General features: G+C 45.6%; 1 protein-coding gene across 4 annotated transcripts in view; it reads left to right on the top strand.

Annotated features, from left to right (window-relative positions):
• PTPRG (protein tyrosine phosphatase receptor type G) overlaps positions 1-18,744 on the top strand; it is a 761,444-nt gene that overhangs the window by 569,093 nt on the left and 173,607 nt on the right. For all 4 annotated transcript variants that reach the window (XM_024124118.3, XM_024124116.3, XM_024124115.3 and 1 more), the window contains one exon: positions 10,214-10,280. In XM_024124118.3, coding sequence (XP_023979886.1) covers positions 10,214-10,280 — 67 coding nt within the window. The remainder of the gene's footprint in view (positions 1-10,213; positions 10,281-18,744) is intronic.

Raw genomic sequence — 18,744 nt, 5'->3', positions numbered from 1 at the left:
AAAAAAAAAAAGCATTGGGGTGTGTAATTAGTTCGCACTTGGCTTCCTTGTATGAGTTCAGAATAACAGGCTAGAGAGTAGATATACCCCCTCCAAAAGAAAAAAAAAAAAAAAGCATTGGGGTGTGTAATTAGTTCGCACTTGGCTTGCTTGCTATGAGTCAGAAATAACAGCTGCTCACGCCTGTGCGTTTTGCTGTGCACCTTGCCCAGGGACAGCTTTCATTAAGAAGGCGTTAGGTTTGGTGCTGCAACTTGCTGGTTTTCTGTGTTTGCTTAAACAAAAAAGCTACTGAAAACTCTTTGCCCCAGAGTTGATTATCAATGATTATTGGCTCCGCTTGGGGGTTGCTGATTATTTTTGCCACATTTCCCTGGTTGGAACTTGGATTCTAAACATATTGCTTCCCCTCAAACTCTAGAAGTTGTGATGTAACATAGCAGCTCAGGTCTAAGAGTGGTCAGGGTTTATTCAGAAGGAAGGGGAGTACCTTTTAATAGGTGATGCAGAGTGAGGACAGTGGTGAAGTGTGGATCCTTTACAGAAGCCAGGGCCCTCATCCCCTCTGTGGGAGCTAGAACTAGACTCTCAGCTTTGTAAGGAGAAACACTGACATGTCCAGTATCATATCCCAGGGCTCAGTTCTTGACATGTGAATATCTACTGCTGTATAACAAATTACTAGAAGCTGAGAAGCTGAAACACACATTTACCATCTCACAGTTTCTGTGGGCCCTCTGCTTCATGGTTTCTCAGAAGGCTGCAATCAGGGTGTCAGCCGGGCTGGTGTCTCATCTGAAAGTTCAACTGGGGAAGGATCTATCCCACTCCCACTTTAGGTTCTTGGCCGAATTCAGTTCCTCCAGGGCTGTTTTACTGAGGGCCTCAGTTTCCCTTCAGTTCCTCACCATACCTGCCCATCTAGCATGGCTATTTACTTCACAGCCAAGTAGGCACCAGGGAGAGTCTGCTAGCAAGATGGAGATGAGAATCTCTTGTTACCTCATCACAGAAATGACTTCCCTTTGCCTTTGCTGCATTCTACTGGTTTAAAATAGACCACTTGGGACTTCCCTGATGGCACAGTGGTTGAGAATCCGCCTGCCAACGCAGGGGACACGGGTTCGAGTCCTGGTCCGGGAAGATCCCACATGCCGCGGAGCAACTAAGCCCGTGAGCCACAACTACTGAGCCTGCGTTCTAGAGCCCATGAGCCACAACTGCTGAGGCTGTGTGCCACAGCTACTGAAGCCTGTGTGCCTAGAGCCTGTGCTCCGCAACGAGAGAAGCCACCGCAGTGAGAAGCCCACGCACCGCAACAAAGAGTAGCCCCCGCTCGCCGCAACTAGAGAAAGCCCGCGCACAGCAACGAAGACCCAACGCAGCCAGAAGTAAATAAATAAATAAAATAGGCCACTAGATCAGCCCAGCCTCAAAGAGTGGAGATTTGTAGGGCCTGGAAACTTGGAGTGGGAACCATTGGGGGATATCTTAGAGTCAGCCCGCCACAGCATGCAGTAGGCACTCAGCATATATTTGTTGAGTGAATGAGCCTAAGAGCTGGGTTCTTATGATTTGGGCTAAAGACATCCTATCATCTTTTTTTTTCCCCTATCACATACTCTTTATATAAGATGAGCAAGGTTTGTTTTAATATTTTATATATTAAATTATATTAACATTATATACCTACATGATATTTACATAGTCTTCCCCCATCCTTCATAATGCCATCTGGATGCTTGGTTACTGGACTTAAGGTTGATCCAAAATGATACCCTTACCTACTCCTAAGGAGGAATTTTTTCAAGGGGACGATCAATCTGGCAACCCCTTTGATCTGATACGCTTTGTCTCTCATGTTTCTCTTGCTGCATACGTGGTGGGGATTTAAAACAGTCCCCACATCGTGCTTTCTGGATTCCGAGTCTTTTGTCGATGGAGTGCCCCGAGCAGCGTTTTGCTTCGAGGGAATGAAAAAGCAAGGATGAGGGTTCACATCTAATAATGTGTTTTAGTTGAAGGCACTGGCTATACGTGGAAACAGCCAGCTCTGCTTTCTCCCCCAAGCCTTTGATATTGTTGGGGCTTTTCAGTGCGTGGCAGGATTATTAACAAGAGAAAGTCAACATTGTCCAGCATCGCCACGCTGAATCGAGAGAAACTTGCAGGCGAGTCACTGAACCTGAAATAAGCTTCTCTTGCCCCAGGCTTCTCAACTTTTTTGTTGTTTGTTTAATTCCACGGTCATGACAATATCTGTGTGAAATGGTTTGTGCTGTAGCTTAAGACTCTGGGTCACACTTTGCTACGTTGCAAGTTTTTTTGCTTCTTCCCGGTTCAAGAGCAACCTTTACATTGAGAAGACTGGCTGGGGTGGGACAGGCAGGCTCTGGGACCCTGTCCTGAACTGCTGTAAACGCTTCCCCACTATCTTCTTGGCTCTGAAACACAATGCATTAAAAAGACAAAGGAAGGACAAAAATCACCATGGGGGCCCCTATGGAAGTTCCATTTGTCAGATGCCCCGGTCTGCCCATTCCCTCCCTCTCTTCTGCTTTGGCTTTGAAATTGAGTGTTGAGTGAGTCCAGAGGCAGAGGAAATGGCACTGTATACCTAGCCCAAGGCAGTTTGATCCTCGTGAAAATAAGAAATCACCTGTATTGATAATAGGCATGACTGCTGCTGGCAAGATCTGCACTTGTGCAGATTTGCTGCTGGGCCTTGCTATCACCCTGCTGGGTTGGTTTTTCCAGTAACAGACTCTTCCAAGCCAAGTCTGACAATTAAGTGGTAAATCCCCTCCGGTGAGCTGCAGAGGTGTGGGTAGATAGATAGAGAATGGTCAGTTTAAGAAGACCAAAAGCATTCAATTCATTTCTTCCGTGGCCTTCTCTGGCCGTGCGTTTCAACTCTCTGGAGTCATATAACTTGTGAATTGACTGGTTTCTACGAATATTGTGAATTAACAGGAAGTAAGCCATGTCCATGCTCAAGTTCCTTTGGAAATGAGGAGGGCAAATCCTATTAGCATTTATAATTGTGTTGCTTTTTCATATTAATCCCTTCCCATGGCTGAGGAATTAGGAATTTTCTCACCTGCTGATGGAAACCAGTCCCAGGAGTGTGTCCTGTCAAGTGCTGGAATATAGATGGTGGTATGAGACTGTGACCTTCCCCTCGGACAGGAGCGCTTCCTTCTCTGGTGAGATGCGTCTGTGATATTTTGCATATCTATTAGATTAGGCTTAACTACGATTGTGGAAATTCATTCTTTGAAGTTAAACCAAACCTCCTGGCCAGAAATCCATACTTAGTTACTTGCTGTTACTTGATTGGGAAGTGAAAATCCTTCATTTCGTGAAAAGTCCTACAACCTTACAGAGCTCCTTCTTCATTGGCCATTACACCTTCTGGATCATGTCTCTGTTTCCCCTTTGACTTTATGCCATGGCAGTTTGGGCTGGTAAATGCACCGATGCCTCTGATTCCACTGTTTGCAATCCCACTTCAGCAGTGACAGTCCGGAGAGAATAGAAAAAGTTATTGGGATGTCAAAAGGGAAAAAAGAAATTTCTGTGTTAGAAACTGAGACGATAGGGTGTACAAGAAGAAAAGTCATATTTCTGAGCATTAAAAAGAAGAACCAACCAAAGAATGATGTTTTCTGTATAGATCAGTGGTTAGTAGTTTGAAGCTCTTATCTTCTTTTTTTTTTTTAAGATTTATTTATTATGTATTTACTTGTTTAATTTATTTTTGGCTGCGCCGGGTCTTAGTTGCGGCACACGGGGTCTTAGTTGCGGCACGCGGGATCTTTCCTTTCGGTATGCGGGCTCTTCCCTGTGGTGCTCGGGCTTCTCTCTAGTTGTGGTGTGCGGGTTTCCTCTTCTCTAGTTGTGGCCCACAGGCTCCAGGGCGCGTGGGCTCTGTAGTTTGCAGCGCACAGGCTCTCTAATTGAAGGCGCGCAAGCTCAGCAGTTGTGGCTCGTGGGCTTAGTTGCCCCGCGGCGTGTGGGATCTTAGTTCCCTGACCAGGGATCGAACCTGCGTCCCCTGCATTGGAAGGTGAATTCTTTACCACTGGACCACCAGGCAAGTCCCGTTCTTATCTTCTTGAACATAGACACATTTCTGAAATGATTGGCAAGCATTTATTTATTAATAAAGGAATCTGTTTGGTGCTCTGTCTCTGGAGAAGCCTTAACTGAAATACAGTTTTGTAAAACAGCCAAGTTATGAATGGTTTTTGCTTGAGGGCAACTTGAACTAAAACCTGGTGAGTGGTACCCAAGGTGTTGAAGTCAGAATGAAAGAAGCTGCAGCATCCTTGCTACATGGCTCTTTAGGTAAGAGCAGTGGAAGAAGAGAAGGATCAGATCTGAAATCAGACCTCCTAAGAAGTGTTTGCCCTGGTCCTGATAAACACTTTAGCTTCTGAATACACAGTTACCTGCTAACCATCAGCTTGGATGGATCATCATCTCTGCAATTCAGGAAGGATGTGCAGAATCTCTGGTCCTGCTGTTTGTCACTTTCCCCCGCGGCTGTGGTTAATGGTGTAGCCGTTCACCCTCAGCAGGCATAAATCCTTTTTCCCACAAGAGGGTATTGGCTGGATGCAACATCTATAGGACCAAAGGAGCAGCTGGCGATGTCAGTTTCAAGGCAGCTAGGTTGTCTTGGACATCCTATTTAGCAGATGGCCAGGACTTGATAGATGGAACGTTATTAGGATCCAAGTCAAGGGCCACGTGGCACAGTGGATGGGAAAAGTAAACGGCAGCACATCCGAATGCAGACACACAGTCTGGTGGGGCTTCTCTGCCTCATGTCATTTTGCTTCAAGCAGGAATAAATGTATGTCTGCCTGTAGAGCCTGGATTATCAACACATCGCTAGAGATTATCAGTAAGTTGGTTACTAAATTGATAGTTGGCTGAGTCCTTATGTCTATTATTTGGGAAAAAAATTTTATGAAGTTTAGATTTCATCAGCATTTATATAAATTTGGCCTTTTGCCCAAACCTACATGGTTTCCTGTATTGCTAATGTCTTTTTTGTCTTTTGGTTATATCCAAAGACAACTTAAAAGCTTTAATTTCAGAGCCCTCTGTTGCATCTGTATTGGAAGTGCCCTAAGCTTTGTTTTGCAATGAGAGCACAAACTCTGTCCATTTCTTCTCATCCGTTTTAAGCTCATTTTTGTAATTGCTGCCTTTTCCTTAATACTGCATAACTCCTTAGATCTTAAAGTAGAAGGAAGCAAATTTCAAGAGGTAGGAAAACTCCTCCTGTGGCTTTAGCAGGAGCAGCGTATTACAAAATGGAGTGGATGTCAAATAAAACATAAATTTGGATCATTTGAAATTCGAACTCAAGGAGGTATTGCTTTTAGAGCCAAGTGCATTGAGAAGTCTCAGGGATAAAACTGCTGTTGTTTGACATTCATTTACATTTGAACGTTTGGGTCGGGTTGATGCCCTGTCATATCCAGCCCTTATTGAATGTTGTATTTGTACTCAGCATTATACTCCAAGCTTCATGCATTTCATTCTCATAACATTATGAGATTATATCCCCATTTCACAGGTGAGGACACTGAAGCTCTAAAAATTGCATTTTTTCCCCACCCCTTGGCCTCCTCTACCCAGGGCAGAGATCGGAGTATAAACAAGGGTTGCTGGTACACCCTTTCCGTAGGCATATTTCAAAGCTGCCCAAATTGCTTAGGTTATGTCCCTGAATTTTTGTACGTGGCAAATTGGTTGAGGCAGTGAGTGGAAGGGGATACTTCGGTTAGGGTTATGCCTTTCTGGAACAAGCCCACTTATTAACATGCTCTTTGGATTCTAACCCTGAGGTTTAGATCCAAGACATGAACTGGAGAGTAGGCTCTGTATTATTAGTAAGTTACCTTGACCAGCCAGTGATCTCCATTTCTCTTTCTCTTTCTGTCCATCTTCTCAACCCCAACCGTATAAACCAGCAGTGGAGGCTGTGGAGATAAATGGGCATTGGAGAAGGCTTTTCATTTTCCAGATTGCTTAGAATCTAGGGTCAGGCTCTTGAGCTCAAATGAGACCAGGACTGAGTTATCAGGCACAGAGATAGTGTAGTCAGAAGCAACCAGAAATTGAAGGTGGATTAGGTTATCCGCTTATTTTCCTTTTTCTTGGGCTACAGACGTCACTGGTGGATGTAAGTCACAGAGGATTAGGAACAGTTTCCTTGAAGTTTCACATCATCAGATGAGACTAAATGCATTAAAGTGCCCTCCTGACTACAAAACATCCCCCCACAGTTGGGATCAAAAATCAGTATCGGTGAAATGTTGCCATGGTAGAGGAGGGGTTAACACAGTTTTGTAGAAGCACGTGAGTTGATCAGGTTGATGGTAAATGTTGTGCCTTGTGATGGTGGCATCTCACTGAGAAACTCTCAAGACAAACTTTAAATAAGCAAAGTGTATTGGTTAAGAAAATTATTGATATTATAGCCTGTCCCCATCTTCCACCTCTGTACACAGTCATGAAACTCAGCTAAATTTTGCTCTGTAATCGATGATCCCAATTAGTTAAAACAACAATTAATTGGTTACTTTAGGTTGGCTGGTCGGTTCTTCTGGTCGAGGCCAGCTTGTCTGGTCTCTGCAGACTGCAGGTGGTCCGTCTGAGGCTGAATGGCCTCAAATGGACTCACTCTCCTGTGTCTGATAGTTGGCAGGCTGGTGGGTCTAGAATGGCTTCAGCCTGGACTGCATGTGTCTGCTCTTTGTGGTCTCTCACCCTCCAGTAGGCTAGCCTGGAGTTCCTCACCTGGTGGTTTCAGGATTTCAAAGATTAACAAGAGAGGATAAACCCTTGCATTGGCATCCCTATATAAGCCTCTCCCTGCCTCATATTTGCTGTCCCTTTGGCCAAAGCATGTGGCCAAGCCCAGTTTGTTTGTCTGTTTGTTTTTAATTAAATAATTTATTTATTGGCTGCGTTGGGTCTTCGTTGCTGCGCGCGGGCTTTCTCTAACTGCGGCGAGCAGGGGCTACTCTTTGTTGTGGTGTGCGGGCTTCTCATTGCAGTGGCTTCTCTTGTTGCGGAGCGTGGGCTCTAGGAGCACGGGCTTCAGTAGTTGCAGCAGGCGGGCTCAGTAGTTGTGGCTCGCGGGCTCTAGAACGCAGGCTCAGTAGTTGTGGTGCACGGGCTTAGTTGATCCGCGGCATGTGGTATCTTCCTGGACCAGGGCTCAAACCTGTGTCCCCTGCATTGGCAGGCGGATTCTTAACCACTGCACCACCAGGGAAGTCCCCAAGCCCAGTTTCAAAGAGTGGAGAGGTTGATGTGCGCTCTTGATGGGAGGAGTGGCCAATCACATTGCCAAGGTGCATGTGACAGGGATGGTAGGTGTTCTTGGCCATTTTGCTATTTCCCGCATACATTAGAGTAACTTCAGGTAGTTGAACTGGCATTAACATGTCTCGCAGACTGAATCTGGACATGGGAGAAAGAAGACCGTGTCTTTGCCTGTAACTTCAATTTGATATGAGATGTTTCTGTGGGCTCTTACTGTGTTCTGTCACTTGAAGTTTGGCCATTTACTGGTAGACTCTCTTATCTTGCATTCTTGAGTTGTGTTTCCATTTTTGGTCATGTTTTAAAATTTTTGATTAGTCTATGCCATAGTGCAAATATGATTGTTTTTCATTTTGTGGTATCCTGTGGATGTTTGCCTTTCAGAAATGTTTTGTGCTTCAAAGAGTGGCTTGAGCTTCCTTTCGGGCAATTTTGGAGCTACATTCATGGCAACTTCCAGAAATCCATCATTGTGATCTGATACACTGATGCTTTTTTTTTTTTTTTTTTTTTTTTTTTTTTTTTTGCGGTACGCGGGCCTCTCACTGCTGTGGCCTCTCCCGTTGCGGAGCACAGGCTCCGGACGCGCAGGCTCAGCGACCATGGCTCACGGGCCCGGCCACTCCGCGGCACGTGGGATCCTCCTGGACCGGGGCACGAACCCGTGTCCCCTGCATCGGCAGGCAGACTCTCAACCGCTGCGCCACCAGGGAAGCCCTTTTTTTCTATTTTTTTTGTAGTACTTGTAGTGTTTACAATGTAGTACCAAATTCCACCTCATTTTATTAGTCTATAAACATAACCCCATACATAATGACACCTGTGTTTGAATTTAGTCGTAACTCAGGGCTCCAGACATTAATATGTAATCACTGTTAACTCATAGAGCATCCAATCCGGGTTTTTCATTCTCAACTTCTGCATCGTTGGCATTGTGGGCCAGATAATTCATTGCTCTGGGGGGCTCTTCTGAACATTATGGGATGTTTAGCAGCAGCCCTGCCTCTACCCACTTGATGCTAGTAGCCTCGCCCTTCCACCCTTACTTGTGACAACCAACAGTGCCAGCAGACATGGTCACATATCCCCTGGGTGGGAATGAGGAGTGAGAGGTAGGTAAAAATGCCTCCAGTTGAGAACTACTGCTTTAACTTGGAGACGCTGAGGCAGAAGAGAGAAAGAAATTGTGAAGTATGACTTATTATTAGAGAGCAAACTAGGATTGGCAGCCAGACAGGGAGAATCTATAAGGGAGGAAGGGGTGTGGCCATTTTTCAGCTACCTTAAAATTTAACCTCAGTTGGCCCTAGATTCCGCCCTTCCACCCTTACTTGTGACAACCAACAGTGCCAGCAGACATGGTCAAAATATCCCCTGGGTGGGAATGAGGAGTGAGAGGTAGGTAAAAATGCCTCCAGTTGAGAACCACTGCTTTAACTTGGAGACGCTGAGGCAGAAGAGAGAAAGAAATTGTGAAGTATGACTTATTATTAGAGAGCAAACTAGGATTGACAGCCAGACAGGGATAATCTATAAGGGAGGAAGGGGTGTGGTCATTTTTCAGCTACCTTAAAATTTAACCTCAGTTGGCCCTGGATTCATCTGGATTAACCAGGAAACATCAAGTTGGGTCTTGCTACCCATGGAAAGTTTCGTCAGTATCTCAACGTTATTGTGTTAGAAGTGGATTAAATGTAAATAACACCCTGGGAAAAAAATTTTAGGAGATATGCTGACCATAGATAATGGATTTGGGGAAACTCTTTATTTGGAAAAAGTTCAACATACACAAAAGTAGAGAAAATTGTGTCATAACCCTTCTGACACTCATCACCTAAGATCCTAAATGATTGATGAATGGCCAGTCCTGGTGCATCTATACCCCGCTCGCTTCCTCTGCTATCCACTCCTGAGTTATCTGAAAGCAAAATCATTTCATTTGTAGCTATTTCAATTTGTATCTGAAAGAAAGAACTTAAAAACCAAAATTATAATACGCTGGTGGAATTTTAATCTTCTAGAAAGGACAAGAATGAGAATTTATGCCAAGTAGTATCAGAACATAAGGGGAAGGCGTGAGGGTCAAGATCAAAGAGGCTTGACATTTCTTCGGCAGATTAAAAACTCCTGGGGGTCGGGGAGGGGAGGCCCCTGGTGGTCTAGTGGTTAGGACTTGGCACTTTCGCTCTGGGGCCCAGGTTCAGTCCCTGGTGGAGGAACTGAGATCCCGCAAGCCCTGCGGCACCACCAAAATTTAAAAAAATAAAAATAAAAAAGTAAAAAAATACTCCAGCATGGAAGGGAGGTTGGAGACACTGTCTCTTCGAGCTCCTTTCCGCTCTACATTTTCCCTGCTTGAGTGGACTCTTAGAATGCCTCTTTGAGCATAAGTTAAGGCACAGGGAATCAGGATCCTTAAAAAGGAGAGTAAGCCGTCAGGGAACAGATCCTTTTTTAAAAAGAAGAGGAAAAAACCATAATCACAAAAAGGTATTGAAATATTCAATCACTGATGGATTGCTCTCTGATGACTTTCAATGACTTTTTAGCCGATTGGGGTCTACTTTTAATAAAACAAAGCAAGGGGATAGTCTGCTTGCTTTTTAAGATTTTGCTAGGACTACGGTATTTCTCTCCTGTTCTAATGTATTCTGAGAAGTTTCTTTCTTTTGATTTAGACTTCCTCACTTGGTTTTATTATGTCATAAATCTCCTGTGTTTGGTGAGAGCCATGGTGTATGTGAGACGCAAGCAGCTTGCTAGATAGCATCTATTTCCCCCCCTTCTCTTTAGAAGATTAAACTGAGACTGTTGTGTCTGATGCCAGAATAGATTTAACCAACCATGTTTCCTTTACATATAGGTCAGTCCAAGGGACAATTCTGCACTGGATCCTATTATCCATGGGTTGAAGGGCGTCGTACATCATGGTAAGTAAGCTGCATACACTTCCTTTTGCTGGGATGTGAACGGCTAAGGTCTCCACCTAAAGGAATGGGTTATCTTGCAGAGGACGGAGTATGACACCCATTCCTCATCCACTGATGTTGAAGGGCATGAGACCCATTATTTGATGGGTAGAGAGCCCATCCACTTATTACCTGCAAATAGATCTGGGTTAACAGTAAGCAATTTGTTTATCATCAGGTACCACTCGGAATGCATGTGTTATAAATCAGAACACCCTAAGATGTACCATTCATACACGTTGAACCTGCCAGGTGACTCATATCTATCCTAAAATTATTCCCTTTTCAGGTAACTTTTCATTTATGAATTTCTTGATTTGCCCCTCAGATGTAGGGGAAAAAACTTAAGTAGCCATGACAAGTCATTAAACTTGGCCTCACGTGAGCAAGTACCATCAGCTACTAGAATAGAAAGTGCTAGGCCGTGTTCTGTGCAGCAGACGTCTTATCCTCAAGCATAAAACGGGGAGAGAAAGTAAGATAGATGGGTTCTGTCTTACCCAACTGTTTTTTATTGGAGGAATTTCCCTGCAACTTTATTATTGGCGATGCATCATTACCTATGACATCAGGATCCTCTCATTTCAAAAGTACCCTTGTCACAGGGAGGTGTGGAGATGAGAGGTACTGTAATGATTTGAAAGATTTTAATAATCTAATTAGAATTCCAAAGACATTGACAGAAATAACATTAGTAACCTTTCTACATCTCCCCTTCATCTCCACGGCTATGATAAGACATCTTCACACCTTTCTGGGAGGATGTCTTTTGACATTAGCCAAATCTGCAGAGCTTAACAAACATCTTACCCGCTTTCTCTCAGGGAAACAAAACCAGTTATCAGTGTTCCATGGAAGCAGGTAGGATTTTGGACCGTTTTGCTCTTATAACTGTTCAGTCATACAGCGGGTAATAATAATAAACCTAGTGAAAGTAGAAAAATAAGGTGACTGAAAACGCCTCATTGAGGTTTTCACTGTAGGAAACGTCCGTTGCTTCCCGATTTTCGTTTGTATCTCTGAAGAAATCTCATCACGCAGAGCTGGGAAGTAGGTAGTGTGGAAGTTTGCCAAGGGAATAAAACGCTTTTGCCAAAACTTAGGCCGTCTGCCCCTTTGTGATTTGATGTTGATAGCAGTAGTGCTGGGTGTGAGACGTAGGGAAATTTGCACTGGGCAGTCTCAAAAATGCACAGAAAGTTGATGTTACGGGTAACACGCTGTGTTCTCTGAGCTCCTTCCCAGAAGGTGCCCGGGAGCTCTCAGTTCATCAAAGACTTTCTTGGAATTCCAGTCTATAACATAGATTATGAGGTTGGGGGTTTGAAATATACTAAATGATGGATAGATCTTCCTTCCCCCTGACTCTTCGTCCTGTTTTAATACAATCACCCCACGAAGAATTCTGGAGTCTTCAAAACAGGTACCTCTTCTTCAGCCTGAGAGGAAGCACTCCATCAGCTATGGCATTTGAGAGGGTCTGTGTAATCTCGTTTCCACAATCGGTTCGTGAGCTGTGTGCTGGCATAATCGTGTATTCCTTCCTCATTATCCACAATTAGTCTCTAAGAGGCAGTTATGTGCAGGAAGATGATACCTGTTACTGGGAGAATGGCAGAGATGCCCAGGATGAGGTTTCAACTCTACCTCCTAATTGAAAAGTCAGAGGAGACCTGCAAAAAATAGTTACCTGCAAAGGAAGTTCACTTCTTTTTCTTTACGGTACGTGGGCCTCTCACTGTTGTGGCCTCTCCCGTTGCGGAGCACAGGCTCCGGACGCGCAGGCTCAGCGGCCATGGCTCACGGGCCCAGCCGCTCCGCGGCACGTGGGATCTTCCCGGACCGGGGCGCGAGCCCGGTTCCCCTGCATCGGCAGAGGCGGACTCTCAACCACCGCGCCACTAGGGAAGCCCTTTTTTTTTTTTTGAAGTTATAGAACTGAACATTTATTTCAGTGTAACAGAGAAATAATAATCCCCTGGGAGGGGAGGGCATATTTCTTCTTTAACACACAAGTGAATGTGTTTGTTGATCATTGATGATATTTGACAGGAAGACGTGAGCATTCCTATTTGTGGGCATGTTTGGTTAAACTTTAGTCTTCTGGTAAACGTCTGCTCTTGGTTTGCTCCCATGCGGCTGGCGTAGCCCGAGAATTTTTCCTCGTGCCCAGTTCTGGAGCTCAGATCAAGGTTTCTAACGTCTGGCTTTTATCCTGATCATGTTAAGTAACTTACACCACAAAGGGTGCCCAGACATGTGCCAAGCTGAGGTGAGGAACTGCAGAGTCGCTCTGTGAACACAGCAACCTAGCCCGGGAGGGAGTCCCAGCAGTTCTGGGGGAGAATTCCTTCCATGCGCCATCGCAGGCATTATCAGGGTCTTAGGGTGGAAAGAGCATGGGCTTTGGAGCCGGACAGGCTTCAGCGGGGATCTCGGCTTTGCCATTCATTAGCTGGAACTATGGCTGCCTCTTTAGCCTCTCTGAGAAAGTTTACTTCTTTATTCAGCAAAAGTGTTGCACGCCCACTGGGTGTGAGCCCTGGGCTGCTGTACTGGTGAAGACAGACAGACACAGGCCAGCCCTCAGGTACCTGGAAGGGAGGTGAATGCCACCCCCTCTCCCTCCAGCCTGCCTGGAGCATTACCTCTTCCAGCCTTTGCATCTGCTGTTGCTGGTTCCTCTGTCAGAAAAGTTATTCCCTCAGCTCAGAGCAAGTGTGTCTCCCTCTAATTATTTCAGGTCTCAGTTTGGAGCTTACCTCCTCAGACAATTCTTTTTTTTTTTTGGCTGCATTGGGTCTTCGTTGCTGCGTACAGGCTTTCTCTAGTTGTGGCGAGCGGGGGCTACTCTTCCGTGTGGTGCATGGGCTTCTCATTGCAGTGGCTTCTCTTGTTGCACAGCATGGGCTCTAGGCATGTGGGCTTCAGTAGTTGTGGCACATGGGCTCAGTAGTTGTGGCTCACAGGCTTAGTTGCTCTGTGGCATGTGGGATCTTCCTGGAGCAGAGCTCGAACCTGTGTCCCCTGCGTTAGCAGGCAGATTCTTAACCACTGCACCACCAGGGAAGTCCCTAGGAAGAATCTTTATGTTCCTTTAGCTGAAATGGCAATGAGGAATCTGGTCCCACCAGCCAGCCATTGGCATTTGGTCAGTAGGGTCCTCTGTGAAGCAGACACCAAGATGGAATTTTAAGTGCAGGCGAGTTTTTTGGCAGGGAGGGACTGCCCAGGAAGGATAAAGAGGAGAGGGGGCAGGAGTGGGTGGGGAGAGTACTGGGACCCCAATGCGGGTCTGATACCTCTAAAGAGAGGGAACCTAGGAGGACTGGCTGAAGGCAGCTCTAAGAAAGTCTTGGCCGGGGCCTCGGAGAACGCCAGAGCCAAGACTGCCCGTGAGAGGAGTCCTCTGTTGGGCAGCAGTGGCCCAGCCCTACCAGGTGTGGTCACTGGCTAGAGCATCCCAGCGAGAGCGGCCTCCCTGTGAGTGCCGAGGTGTGCCCGAAGGCACAGCAGCTACCAAGCCTCCTCACAGCAGCTTGTCTCTAGAAGGAAGATCTTAGGGGTATCTCCTGTGGCTGGTCCAGAGGTCACATCTTCCATCCAAAGACATTTCCCTCATCACCTTGCCAAAAAGCTGATGACTTGGTCCTCTCACTTTTAAAATGCTCAGAACTTCTTACAGTCACTGCTTGTTCCTTCTGTGCATAATTATTAAGTGCCTCATCTAAGTACACCATGAAGCTAGGCAGAGAGAAAGCACAGCACGCATGGACCAGCCCTACCCGAGTTTGTAGACACTCAGGAGAGACATATGGTTAAGCATGTAAGTACATTAAAGAGTGAGGAGGGACTTCCCTCGTGGCACAGTGGTTAAGAATCCGCCTGCCAGTGCAGGGGAAACAGGTTCAATCCCTGGTCCAGGAAGATCCCACATCCCGCGGAGCAACTGAGCCCTTGTGCCACAGCTACTGAGACTTCGCTCTAGGGCCCATGAGCCACAGTTGTTGTAGCCTGCGCATCCTAGAGCCCATGCGCCACAACAACTGAGCCCGCATGCTGCTACTACTGAAGTCCACGTGCCTAGAGCCCATGTTCCGCAACAAGAGAAGTCCGCGCACTGCAATGAAGGTAGCCCCTGCTCGCCGCAACTAGAGAAAGCCCGCGTGCAGCAACGAAGACCCAACGCAGCCAAAAATAAATAAAATTATTTTTTTAAAAAAAGAGTGGGAAGCAGCAGCAGATTTAACTTAGACTTGGGGATACAGACCGGGCATTGCAGACAAAGTGACCATGAAGACCTAAAGAATGCACAGAGGTTGTCCAGGCAGAGAAGGGAGTATAAGGTCCCAAGCAGCACCAGCACAGAGGTGGCATGTTGGAGACTCTGAGCTCTGGGACCTTGCTACTCTTGTGCAGGAGAGCTGGGGAGAGATACCTAGAAACCTCTTGGAAGCAGAAAGTGCTCTTTCTTTTTGTTTATTTTTTATAAATTTATTTATTGTATTTATTTCTTTTTGGCTGTGTTGGGTCTTCATTGCTGTGCGCGGGCTTTCTCTAGTTGTGGCAAGCAGGGGCTACTCTTCATTGTGGTGCGCAGGCAGAAGCCACCTCATTGTGGTAGCTTCTCTTGTTACGGAGCACAGGCTCTAGGCACACGGGCTTCAGTAGTTGTGGCACGTGGGCTCAGTAGTTGGGGCTCACGGGCTTCAGTAGTTGTGGCACGTGGGCTCAGCAGTTGTGGCTCACGGGCTCTAGAACGCAGGCTCAGTAGTTGTGGTGCACAGGCTTAGTTGCTCTGCAGCATGTGGGATCTTCCCAGACCAGGGCTCGAACCCGTGTCCCCTGCAATGGCAGGCAGATTCTTAACCACTGTACCACCAGGGAAGTCCCAGAAAGTGCTCTTTCTTAGGTGTTCATTTTTCTAGTAAATTGTGATTTTTACAAACTCGGAAGCATGAAAAAATATAAATAGAATGAAGAGGTGATTTGCCATTGATTCTGCTCCTGTCTATCCATTGAGCCATAGGTGGAAGCATTAAAATGTGTCTAATGAGGGATTTTATTTACACTACCGCCAGCATACCCTGGAAAGGAAAAGAAATTGTGACTCTTATTCACCCCTCTGACCCAGTCATTCACAATGCTTTTTGTATATAAGAACCAGGACTTGCAAGTAGCCACACCCAATAGAAATATTGGTTTCAAAGAGCTTAGTCTAATTCTAATTTTTTCAAAACCGATTAAAAAAAATAAACTTGTGGGGCTTCCCTGGGGGTGCAGTGGTTAAGAATCCACCCACCAACGCAGGGGACATGGGTTTGATCCCTGGTCTGGGAAGATCCCACATGCCACAGCGCAACTAAGCCCGCGTGCCGCAACTACTGAGCCCGTGCACCTCAACTACTGAGCCCGTGCACCTCAACTACTGAGCCCGTGCACCACAACTACTGAGCCCACGCACCACAACTAGTGAAGCCCACGCGCCTAGAGCCTGTGCTCTGCAACAAGAGAAGGCACCACAATGAGAAGCCCATGCACTGCAACAAAGAGTAGCCCCCGCTCACTGCAACTGGAGAAAGCCTGCGCGCAGCAATGAAGACCCAATGCAGCCAAAGATAAAAAAATAAAATTAAAAAAATTTTAAAAAGCAATCCATTTAAAGAAATAAAATAAAACAATAAACTTGTACATGAATTTGTGTAAATATGTGCCAATTCCCTTATAAGTAGTTTGTACCCAGTTGACCAATGCTAAGTAATGTACATTATATCCTCTGTCAATTAAAAAGGATGTATTATTTTTCTTTCAAGTTTTTCAGTTACCTACTTTCTATTCTTTTTCATAATACCCATCCAAAGAAAGTCCAGCAGACTGTACATATACCTAGTCTAGAACACTGTCAGAAAGGCATTGGAACACTGACCACTCCCTCATGTTAATCATCTAAGAAAGATCCATTTTTTTGTTTTTGGAAGGAAACTTGCTAGTAGCGATTGTTTGATTGTTGAGCTTTGACTATCCACCCCTCTTTTTTTTTAATATTTTTATTTTATTTTTATTTTTGGCTGCATCGGGTCTTAGTTGTGTCACGTGGGCTCTTCGTTGCGGCGTGCGGGCTGCTCTGTAGTTGTGGCTCGCATGCTCAGTAGTTGCGGCGCACGGGCTTAGTTGCCCTGCGGCGTGTGGGATCTTAGTTCCCTGACCAGGGATCAAACCCGCCTCCCCTGCGTTGGCAGGCGGATTCTTGACCACTGGACCACCAGGGAAGGCCCTGTCCCTCTTCTCTCATCGTCTTGCTTGCTGTCCTTTCCTCTTCCACTGGATGTACTGCCTTGGTGCGTAGGAAAGTATCCTCCTCCTTCACGGGGAACATAAAGGAGACAGTTAGAAATTGCCTCAGACACCAGTCAGGACGAGATGGCTCTTCTCCCTGTCCGCCCTCCCCAGGCTCTTCTGAGAAACTTATCAGTGAAAGTACAAATACATTATCACCCGAGAACGCCCTTCTAGTGATGTCACAAAATGAGGCTCTTGCAAGCTTTCCTTGTTAAAACTCACCAATAGAAGTTGGGTCTATGAAAATCAAACTTTCCTTGCAGAATACCTCACCCAGTTGGTGACTAGTTTATTCACTGGGCTCACTTTGGGGATATTTTCTACCCATCTTCTCCCCTGCCCTGGGATACTCATTGTCAACTCACCACATCTATGGACAAAGTCCTAGAATAGTTAGACTCAATCCAGGCATCTAGCAGAAAGGGAGGTTATAAAGTAAATCTGCACATACATGTGACTACCCAGCCAAGTGTTTTCATTTGGTGGTGAAAGCTGGAGCGTCTGCATCTGTTCTTTTTTCCATATCCCACCTGCTAGGATTGAGGTTTCTATGATCAAGACTAACCTGGAAGAGACTCCAGTCATAGAACAATCTGAATTCCTTCTACAGCAGTGGCTAGGCTTTGCCTTGTCAACTGCCACTGCATCATTGGCCACAAATACATGATTTTAAAAGAAACTAGCCCTGGGGCACAGCACTGCTGGCACTCCAGGGCAACCACTGTGGGTATGAAGGTGACGCAGCCTTTCCAAAAGCCGTGTAGCCATTGCTGCCAAAGTTACACATAGACCATACCCTCTGAGCCGGCAATTCCACATGTAGGTATATACCCAAAAGAAATGGCTACAAAAAGACCTGTACACAGGAGCTTTGTTTATAATAGCCCCCAAATGGAAACAGCCCAGATGTCCACCAAGGGGGGCCTAGATATTCAAGTTTCAGTGTATTCATACAAGGGAATAGTGTGCAGCAATTAAAAATGATGAACTTGATTTACACAAAAACAAAAGAACATGTACTGCGTGGTTCCGTTTATGCAAAGTTCAAGAACAGACAAAACTAATCTCTGGTGGTAAGAGTCAGAATAGTGGTGTGAAGGGGTACGTACAGTGAGTGAGAAAGGACTCAAGGGAATCTTCCCAGGCAGTAAAAAAAATACTATATATCTTGATCTGGAGGATGATTAGATTACATAAATATATTATAAACATTTACTACACTGTCCCCTTAGTTTTGTGCATTTGACTATTTGCAAACTAAAGAACAGCCCATGGATATTATACATTAATTTCTCAAAAATATTACACTCACGAAGCTCAAAAATAATCTACCATCACGTACCAGACAGTCAAATATTAAAAATCCTGACAATGTCAAATGTTGGCAAGGATATGAATGCTGGGAATTCTCAGATTTTCTGGAAATGGTTTGGCAGTGTCTAGTCGAATTGATTCAGTAGTCCCACTGCTATGTATGTCCCCTGGAAAAACTCAGATAAAAGCGCACCATGAGGGACTTTCCTGGTGGCACAGTGGTTAAGAATCCGCCTGCCAATGCAGGGGACAGGGGTTCGATCTCTGGTCCGGGAAGATCCCACATGCCGCCGAGCAACTAAGCCTGTGTGCCACAGCTACTGAGCCTGCACACCTAGGGCCTGTGCTCTGCAACAAGAGAAGCCACCGCAACGAGAAGCTCGCGCACTGCAACAGAGTAGCCCCCACTCGCTGCAACTAGAGAAAGCCCGCGCGCAGCAACAAAGACCCAACGCAGCCAAAAAATAAATTAATTAATTAATTTTTAAAAAATGCACCATGAGCTGTGTATGAGAATGTCTGTGGCATTGTTTTTCCTTACTGCCCAAACCCAGAAATGCCTCTGATACCTATTGTTAGCAAGCTGGATAAATACAACAAAGTGTAGTCATACAACAGAACAGTTCACCCCAGTGAAAACACGTGGAGTCTCATGGCTCACAACAACATGGGCACATCTGAAAACTAAAGTGATGCAGGAGTCTGAAGAATGCACAAGGTAGGGCTTCCCTGGTGGCGCAGTGGTTGAGAGTCCGCCTGCCGATGCAGGGGA

The sequence above is a fragment of the Physeter macrocephalus genome, chromosome 18 (genome assembly GCF_002837175.3).
Source record: "Physeter macrocephalus isolate SW-GA chromosome 18, ASM283717v5, whole genome shotgun sequence".
NCBI classification, from domain to species: domain Eukaryota; kingdom Metazoa; phylum Chordata; class Mammalia; order Artiodactyla; family Physeteridae; genus Physeter; species Physeter macrocephalus.
This window is presented reverse-complemented; position numbering and strand designations above follow the sequence as displayed.